The 8,630-nt window shown below is 57.8% G+C and overlaps 3 protein-coding genes across 5 annotated transcripts in view; 1 reads left to right on the forward strand and 2 right to left on the reverse strand.

The window, feature by feature from the left end:
* The window catches only part of LOC113218322 (uncharacterized), a 230,812-nt gene that overhangs the window by 10,498 nt on the left and 211,684 nt on the right, over nt 1–8,630 (forward strand). Inside the window, exon 1 of one of the 2 annotated variants that reach the window (XM_052264894.1) lies at nt 3,278–3,647. The exons of the other annotated variant lie outside the window; for it this stretch is intronic. The gene's annotated coding sequence lies outside the window, so the exon portion shown is untranslated. Of the gene's footprint in view, nt 1–3,277; nt 3,648–8,630 lie in introns of those variants that run through there. 2 annotated transcript variants of the gene reach the window in all.
* LOC127748951 (uncharacterized) lies at nt 763–3,138 on the reverse strand. 2 transcript variants are annotated; one of them, XM_052264891.1, is made up of 4 exons: nt 2,976–3,138; nt 2,051–2,372; nt 1,665–1,958; nt 763–1,545 (listed from the first exon to the last, which is right to left on the reverse strand). In XM_052264891.1, the coding sequence occupies exons 1-4, from the start codon at nt 3,098–3,100 to the stop codon at nt 967–969; spliced, it is 1,320 nt and encodes a 439-aa protein (XP_052120851.1). In that variant the 5' UTR covers nt 3,101–3,138; the 3' UTR covers nt 763–966. The 2 variants fall into 2 exon arrangements, with proteins under 2 accessions (XP_052120851.1, XP_052120852.1); XM_052264892.1 differs by having other exon boundaries at nt 2,051–2,254; nt 2,976–3,125.
* On the reverse strand, nt 5,627–6,436 carry LOC127748952 (RING finger protein 224-like). Its single transcript, XM_052264898.1, has 2 exons — nt 6,242–6,436; nt 5,627–5,753 (listed from the first exon to the last, which is right to left on the reverse strand). Exons 1-2 carry the CDS (start codon nt 6,374–6,376, stop codon nt 5,673–5,675), a joined length of 216 nt encoding a protein of 71 aa, XP_052120858.1. The 5' UTR covers nt 6,377–6,436; the 3' UTR covers nt 5,627–5,672.

The raw sequence follows: 8,630 nt of genomic DNA on the forward strand, positions 1-8,630 counted from the left end.
CCCGCACTGGCTGGGCTGCTCCACGACGGCCTCGGCCTCGGCTTGCCTCGGCGCGGCGGCGCACAGGCCCGCGGCAATGAGTCTCTTTCACGACATTTTTCACGGCGCGCTGCGCCCGTGGAGAGAAGGAGGAGGAGGTGGTGGGTGGTGGTGGTGTCGGGAGGGCGACAGCATGCCTCAAGACATGCAGCAGCGGGTGGAGGGGGAGGGGGAGGAGGGTCTTTCACACCAGCAGGCGCACCACACCGCCGCCGGGTGCTGCTGCTGCTACTGCTGCTGCTGCTGCTGCTGCTGCTGCTACTGCTACTCTCCCCTCGACAACGCCAAGCAAAACTGTACGACTCTTCTCGCGGAGGCATCAGTGTCTAGGATCCGTCCCTTCTTCTCCACCTCTCATCACTTCCCCTTTCTCTTCTGTCTTTCTCCCTCTCCCTTCCCTCTAGGGGGTCAGTACTCTGCGCCCCGCACCACGCCCCCGCCATTCGACGTACTCGTAAACGCCAGCAGAGCGCGAGGGGTGGCGGCGGCGGGGTGCGGGCAGACAATGACGACGTCCCCCTCGCCCGGTGCGGTGCTCCGCGGCGACTCTCTAGATTTGCAGCTCCAAGAGTGGCTCCTCGCTCCCACCCACCTCCTCCAGCAACGCAACCTTACCGGGCACTCCACGGCTTCGCACGTCCCTAGCCTGCCCGTCGTGCCTACCGCGAGAGTAGAGGAGTCGTAGAATTTCCTATGGAGATGTGAAATGAAATAACCGACACATATAGATGTCTTCAATTTATGTTCGAGAAAAAAATACAAAATACTTCGGGGTGGCTGAACGGATGTCCGAGGCCTAGCCCGGCAGTCTTCTGTCTCCACCGTCGTCCCCGCCGAAGATTCAAGCTCACGCGAGGACAGTGGGCAGGCGACTGCCGCAGGGCGGCTCTACCCGCACGATGTGGATGTGGATACCGGGTACGCCTGCTAGAACTCCTCCAGCCTGACATGATCACACACGTCGCACAGCACCTCGACCTCGGTCTGCATGAGCACGGCGCGCACGGCGGCGCGCTGCTGTGCGCAGGCGGACGCGCTGTGGTGGATGTGGTCGCCGTGTGGGGTGGAGGCCTCGGTGTTCCGCGCCAGGACGAGCCTCCTCAGCGCGAGCAGCCTGCACTCGTCGAGCAGCACGTGGACGTCCGGGCAGGCGAACGGCCACCGGGCGGTCGCCGGGCCCCGCGTGCCCACGAACAGCCACAGCGTCTCCAGCGTGCGCGCGTGTGCCGAGAGCAGCGAGCGCAGCGTCGGCCGGGGCAGCCGCCACACGCTGAGCCACCGCAGGCCCGCGTGGCCGCGCGGGGTTTCGGGCACCAGGATGATCCTGGAGTAGGCGTCGCACCGTATGCTCAGCCTCTGCAGCAGCGGCATCGCCTGCACCGCGCGCACATGGTCATCGCTCGGGCAGTGCAGGCTCAGCTCCTCCACCGTGGGCTCGACCGCCCTCAGCAGCGCGCCGGTCCAGTCCATGTTCTTGCGACACCAACGAACATCCATTCGTCGTTCCTACGGAACAGCGCGGGGTTATGTTTTGTGCCAATGTGCTGAACGCTCCACGATTCGGTCCACCAGTACAAGATTCATCCAAATACACATAAATGTTACACTTCAGACAGCAGACTCACCCCTCTTGCTCTCCTTAAGACGTTATCTCTTTCAACCTGATTGGCCCTGTCTCCTCTTTCCGGTCTCACGAACACGACCAATCCGGTCGGTCGTGTCGTACGCGATCGTGCTCCTGGTGGGCCGCTGGCGGCGCCAGCAGGGCCGCGCCCCGCGCTGGAGGAGGCCGTCCTGGAGGAGGCCGTGCTCGAGGCCGTGCCGGTGGTGGCAGTGCCGTTGGCGCGCTGATGGTTGCGGGTAGCCCTTGTGCTGCTGGAGTTGGCTGGTGGCGGTGTAAGTTCATGCCTCGCTCGTTCCTGGAGAGATCCGGTAGCGTGAGTGTCAGTGCGGCTCTCTACAACTGGACACACGCGTGTCCTACAACTACGACCTCCCTGATACAATTTACCTCGATAGCAACGGACTTCTTCGCCAGCACGAGCCACATGGCCTTGATTAAGGGGTCGTCGTCGCGGTTTCGCACGGCCATCCTGACTTCGTGGTCTCCGCTCCGCAGCGTGAGGTCCCAGTCTTCTCGGGCCAGCAAGGTGAGGGCCTGCGTGGTCTGCTCTCCCGTCCACTCGCCCTCTAAGAACCTCAGCTCTGCGGCAGCCTGCGCCAACACACCCAGCTGCTCCGTTATGACTCGGTTGGAGTTGATGAGCTCGTGCTCCTGCAGGCACTGGGGCTCGGCAGCGGCGACGCAAACCAGGCACCAGAAGGAGGGAGTCCTGTAGCGAAAGGTTCAGTAGTTAGAATGATTAGTGTCGGTTCTGAGCCAGAGTCAAGGTGCCGGAGTACGGCGCGGTAGGTAACGCGTGTGTGAGTATGTACAGTACTCGCTCCGAGAGAATACCCCCCCCCCTTTCCTCTCCGCCTGCTTCACCGATTCACGCAGGAAACAGGGAATACCTATGCGCCTTTGGCTGCGGCTTGCTTGTCTTTCACACCTCCAGACAAAATCATCAAAGATTATTTCAGATTACTTCTAAAATTTTCAGTGATTGCCATTAAGGACACATTTTGACTTATTCATTAAATAAAATGTGTAGAAACAGTGGTCGTTAACCACGTACCCCACGTACCATATTTTGATTTTGAGCGATTCTACTTTATTTTTCCGTATTTTGATCCCACTGAATGATTTTATAGAATCGAATTATTTAACTTTCATTTTCGAGATTTAGTTTGTTTTTGTGATTCTTTTGGATAGAATGGACATAATCAATGATTATCTTGCAGAGTGTGCAGGGAATTCGGTACGGTTTAAAATGGACGTGACAGACCCTTTGCTTCTCCATGCGTCTGCCATAAGGTCACGAGGAAGTCCTCACCTAGCCTCGCCTTGGCGCTCCATGACCCGCAGTAGAGAGAGAGAGATGCGGCGGCACTCCAATGACCAATCCTGGCAAGACGTAGTAAGACAGGTCTCGGTCCGACCACTTGCAGAGCTAGTCATCGACTGCTGCCGATAGCGGCGATAACAACCCGCGTATTCCCCCGGTTGCCACGCAGAGCGTAATCGGATCCGCGCACTCGAAATAGCTTCACTCTCTAACAATTTTGTTTAAGCTGTTACCAACACAAAAATGTTATGTTGGCAAGATTGGTGACAACCGTGAACCGTGGTCATTCCCTATGAAGTAGCGGCAACTTGGAATGGAGCGGCTCGTCACGGACAGGCAACCGAACGACGAACGAAGTCCGGCGTCCGGCAGTGTAGTTCGTACAGTCAACAACGGCAAACCGGTCTCGCGGGAGCTTCAAGTCGGTGTTGTTATGATTAGGAACAAATGTGGTGTTTTGTGACAAAGTTAGTGTATTAATTGGCCCTCCGACACCGAGTCGGCCACGAGAAGTCTGGCCTGGATTCCGCGCCTGCTTTGAATGTGCTGCAAAAGTGACGTGGGTGACGTGTGAGGGACCAAAGGGAGGTTATGGATTGCCTCATGAAGTTCAACCAGTTCAAGAATCATCACATCATGCACAGAAAGGCGAGACAAAGGGTGAGTCACCAACGAATCTAAATAACGAAACACTTCACGTGTAAATGTGCACCAGTAATGCCTGGCTTTGTTAGTCCATGCCCATATCCTGCCTGGCTGCCTCAGGATCTGTTAACATTTACACAGTTCTCTCCGTAAGTTCTAGACAGCTTGTGAAGGGGTCTCATATCCGAACTGCCTACGGCCAACCCTCCAGCAATAACCATTAGTGCCTTGCTGATAGGCACCATGTGAGATATCATATTCTTAGACGCCACATCCCGGCAACGTTAATCCTTCTTGTCAGTTATTTATGTGGGTTCAGTGTATTTTTGTAGGCCCAAGTTTCTTTCAACATATCACTTTATTTCATTTAAATACCTTCACACCATAACTAAGGCAGGGCAAGATCCTGAAGAGGCATGCGCCTCTTAATTACATTTACAGGCATATCTTAGCATTTATTTACAAAGCCATTCATACTACAAGTAACAACTCTTCAACATTTTTTAAAACTAAATTATATACATTCAGCCTTTTTTTAAAATATGAAATTACACTTAAATTACTACAGCAGTTTCCTCGAACTTAATCATAGGTCTAATATTGATGATAATATGGTCTCCAACGCACCAACCATGAGAGAAGGGCTCATGCACCAACCTCTTTGCCAAAAGCGTCCATGGTATTGTGCGGAGTCACATAGTCAATTAGAATAAATAAAGTGCTGTCCCTATTGAAAGCGCATGCCGTATACAGTCAAGTTAAAAGACTTCCTGCTCGACAATCGCGCACGTCTGACACTGCACGTGCACCCCGGGCAGCTCCCGCCGCACGGCCTCGCACTGCTCGGTGCAGTCGGCCGGGTTGTGGACGGTGTGGAGGGGTTTGTGGCTCTCGTTGCCGATCCCGTTGCGCTGCAGCACGAGCGTCCGCAGCGCGCGCAGCTTGGCTTGGGCCAGCAGGAGGTGCAGGTCCCCGCAGCTCCGGGGCCACTCGTAATTGTCCTCGCCCTGATGATACTCCTTCCTGCCCGCGCCCCCGGTGCCGACCACCAGGCACAGCGTCTCCAGGGTGCGGCCGTGGGCCTTGATCAGGGACGTTAGCGTGAGGCGGGGGACGCGCGAGGCGTGCAGCCAGCGCAGGCCGCTGTACGTCGAGGGCGCGGCCAGCATTGCGACGTCGATGTGCACGTTGGCGTTGTCGATGCGCAGCCTCGTCAGCCGAGGCATGTTTGCCAGCACGACCAGGTGGGCCTGCTGAGCATTCAGCAGGTCCAGCTCCTCCAGCGTGGGCGCGGCGCACCACAGCACCGCGAGGCTCCAGTTGATGTTCTCGTAACTCACGGACAAGTTTGCCAGGCGCTCCACCTGCAACAGAAACGAATGTAGGTTTTAATTTCTGCCGGCCGTCGCCCACGGTGTCCTTTGGTTGATAGTATTGGCCGCCCTTCACTCACCCCTTTGCATCCGGCAAGGGCCTTCTCTCTCTCTATGCGGCTCCCGTGCTTGGAGACTAATTCCAAGTCCGCAGACACAGCGGCCCGCGGCCGTCGCGGGCCGCCGGCCTGTGGCGCTCCCCGGGGCTCACTCCCCTCAACGGCCACCTCGACGAGGCCGGCCGTCGTCGCCAGCAGGACGCACAGGGCCCTGGCCGTGCGGTGGCCCGCGTTCTGGTGGTTCTGGACGGTCCCCGTCAACACGCGGTCCCCGTTGCGGAGGGTGAGGTCCCACGGCTCGCCGGCCAGCAGGGTGAGGGCCTGCAGGGCCTGCTCGCCGTCGCACTCGTCCTGGCCGGCGGGCAGCAGCGGCAGCGCGCCGTGCAGTCCCTGCAGCTCGCGCCGCAGAGCCTCCTCTGGTCTGATGAGGGCGTGCTCGGCCAGGCACTGGGGCTTCGCGGCTGCGCGGCACTCTTTGCACCACCTGCGGGGAGTCCTCCTGTCGCACACAAAGTATACACAGATGTTGAGATGTGACCGAAAAAGAAAAACGCTGTTGGCGAACCGAACGTGATCGCGACTTGGAGGCAGCACGTTCGTTAAGATCCTTACCTGGCCTTCCCTTGGTTCTCCATCAGGTCGATAACGGAGAAATTGTTTGGCAGGGACGCGGGACGGACGGTAAAGGGCTGGAAACGAACGCAGAAAAGAGCAATTACATACACACCGTAGCAGAAGGAAGGGAGAAAGGAAGTTAAATGATATCTAGCTCAAAGTGACGTCTTTGTTTTCAAGCTGATCGGGTAAAACCATGCAGCCCTTGCCCCAACTGCCTGTAGGACCTTCTTGGTTTTACCCGCGACACGGCTTGTAAACCAAACCAAATCGTCGTTTTCACCGCGCGTTCCGGATCATCAACATTTGTTGCCTTTACCCATGAACAAGCATGATTGTGTGTGACAGTAATTCTAGAATTATGTATGCCGGTTGTATCCGCGTGGAGTGCGAGCGGGCAAAGCAGTGTTGCGGGTTTGCCTACTCCAACCGCCAGTGAGGCGTCATGATGGCCACTGCGGCCCAAAGATGGCATATTATGCAAACCGCCCGCAACACTGCAGCATCCGGTCCTTCACCTCCGGCACAAAAGGCCACTATCACTATTATCTCTGGTACTCACCTCGCGGCAGCTAGGGCACTGCTGCCTCCCGACGCGTTGCAGGCACGGCAGGCAGACGGGGTGTCCGCACGGCACCACCGTCTTGGGCACGCGCACCTCCAGGTCGTACGCCTCGAAGCAAATGTTGCACTCCATGACTGTGGCGGCGGCGGCGGCGGCTATCCTATTGCTTCTGGCGGCAGGGATCGCCCCGTAATAACCTGTGTGGCAAAGGCGAACGAAAAGGTAGAAAAAGGGGGCGCTAAGTATTTTGACTCGCGCAATGTTTACAGCGATGCTGTTTACGGGTAAAGAAGCGACACGCGCTCTCCTGAAAACTATGAAACTAGCTGGTACAGACGGGCCGCCCACTCCTTCGACCACTGCGTGTCCTCCATACGATTTACCTCCGTTTCTTTTACACGCGCATGTAAAACTGGACAAAAGTAGCTGTATCGTTACCGTTGGGTCGCCCGCCGTAGCTGCTGTGCGTGCGTGGCTGCTGGTCGTGTGTGCACTACACGACTTGGGGATCCTTGCTGTGCCGTTTGTCCGTCCACTACGACTTGTGACCTCAAACTGACTGTGACTGTTGCCTCGGGTCCGGGTCGGGTCGGGGTCGGGTGTCCACCGTCGCCGTCCCTGTCCCATGCCCGCCGCGCGACGGTCGGTACTTCCCGGGGCGGACGCTAGTCGCGCGCCGGTCGCGGTCGGGGGAAATACAAGGGGTGAGACCTGCTTGCTGGGGTGGATGGCGGCGAAATCTGGTCAAGTGGAAATACCCCTCGCGTGCCTCAGACACACGGCACAGCTCGCCCGTTCGAAGACAAACGAAACCAATGCCATTACATTTCACTGACCCACACGCATGAAATCGCTCACAGGAAAAAAAAGTGACTTTGGACTTTAAACACCGCTAGGAAAAAGCCCCCTATGATCTGGTGAGTGAGGAGCATGGTCCCTGAGAAAGACGAGCCTGAGCAATGGGCCTACAAGTCGGTGGCCCACCGATAATTTTACTTTTTGTTGGGAATAAGGAAAGTGCCCCCCCCCCTCCTTGGGGTGTGCGGAGTAGGTTTGCCTAGAGTCCTATAGGTTTGCCCAGTGTGCTGCTCGATGTCCCCTGTCGTACACGTCGAGAGGGCTGACCCCGGCCCGAGGCGCGCTGCTGCTGCTGTTGCTGCTGCTGCTGCTGCCGCTCTATCCCGGGATAAGGAAGGAAGGCAGGAAGGAGGATGCGGCCCGGAACGGAACTTTCCCTGACCGGGACGACGGCGGCAGCAGCGCGAAATAAATTATTCTTTTGGAAAGCAATACATGTAATCTCCTATTCCAACTTTGCTTCTCATTCATCTTCAGCAGGGACCCGGGCCGTCGTCCTGCAGGACAGCGGCGGGGCGCAGCAGCCGGCAGGGCGGGCTGGACCAGTGGTCAGAGACTTGGGGACCAAGGCCATGGGCAAGCAAGCAGGGTCGGGCTGGTTAAGACAGGGGCGTGCGGGGTGGGGCGGGGCGTAGGCAAAAAAGGGGCCGGCGGCAGCGCTTTCATATTGTGCCCTGTCTGGGGCGGTAAGGAGGAGGCCGGCCAGGAGGACGTGACCAAAAGGTGCGGGTTTGAAACGCGCGCGCTCGCTCGCTCGCTCTCTATCTCTCTCTCACTTTTACTTTCTCCCCCTTCCAATGCCCGACCATACCCTCCTGCTGCGCTGCGGAACCCCGTAGCCTGGCCCAGATCCGACCATCTTCATTTCGTCCACTTTCTCAGTGGTGCACAGAGAGGAGGAGGAGCAGGAGCGAACTTTCGGGACAACTACTATAAACCTCATTTGTAATTGTCAGATCTTTCACGGATGAGGGCCCGGCAGGGTACACGCCGAGCCGTGGCCGGGGGGCTGCTCCCGGGCCTACAGGGGGGACGCGCGGGCGGGTGCGGGGGGCGGCGGCCGCGTCAGAATTCTTGGCAAAGAAAAGTCTTCCCTCCGCGAAACCTATAAATAAAATGATAATGTATACACACGGCAGGGCAGCTTAGAGCGTCCCCTACTGCGCGCGGTCCCGATGGCAATGGAAACGAACGAATGCTCATATTTTTGGTTTGAACGGAACTTTTATTGGCGATGCCGCCCCCTGTCCCTCTGTGCCGCCCCCCGGGCAGCTGGGGGTGGCGAGACGTGGCGCGCGGTCCGGAGGTCCGGAGGCTGCGGGGATAGGCCGGGCGTCGCTTGGCTCCCGGTGCACCGCCGGGTTCTACATGCCACTTTCCACCCGCTTTACCCCCCGACTCGGCTCGTCCTGGCTCGTGACCGCGCAGTTCCTGCTCCACCAAGAAGCGCGTTTGGCTTGGCGCGGCGAGGCGCGGCGGCGCCACGGGGGAAGTAAGTGTTTTTCATGCTTCTCATCTTGAGAGAGAG

Source organism: Frankliniella occidentalis, unplaced genomic scaffold (assembly GCF_000697945.3).
Source record: "Frankliniella occidentalis isolate FOCC.00 unplaced genomic scaffold, Focc_3.1 Scaffold22, whole genome shotgun sequence".
Classification (NCBI taxonomy): domain Eukaryota; kingdom Metazoa; phylum Arthropoda; class Insecta; order Thysanoptera; family Thripidae; genus Frankliniella; species Frankliniella occidentalis.

Bases quoted from the DNA above. Each gene is read 5' to 3' on its own strand.
- LOC127748951 (XM_052264891.1), bottom strand. From the start codon at position 3,100: ATGACTAGCTCTGCAAGTGGTCGGACCGAGACCTGTCTTACTACGTCT. The intron at 2,373-2,975 runs GTGAGGACTTCC...CTTTCGCTACAG, and splicing joins GAGCGCCAAGGCGAGGCTAG to GACTCCCTCCTTCTGGTGCC. The intron at 1,546-1,664 runs GTGAGTCTGCTG...GCTGTTCCGTAG, and splicing joins TCTTAAGGAGAGCAAGAGGG to GAACGACGAATGGATGTTCG.
- LOC127748952 (XM_052264898.1), bottom strand. From the start codon at position 6,376: ATGGAGTGCAACATTTGCTTCGAGGCGTACGACCTGGAGGTGCGCGTG. The intron at 5,754-6,241 runs GTGAGTACCAGA...GTTCGTTTCCAG, and splicing joins AGTGCCCTAGCTGCCGCGAG to CCCTTTACCGTCCGTCCCGC.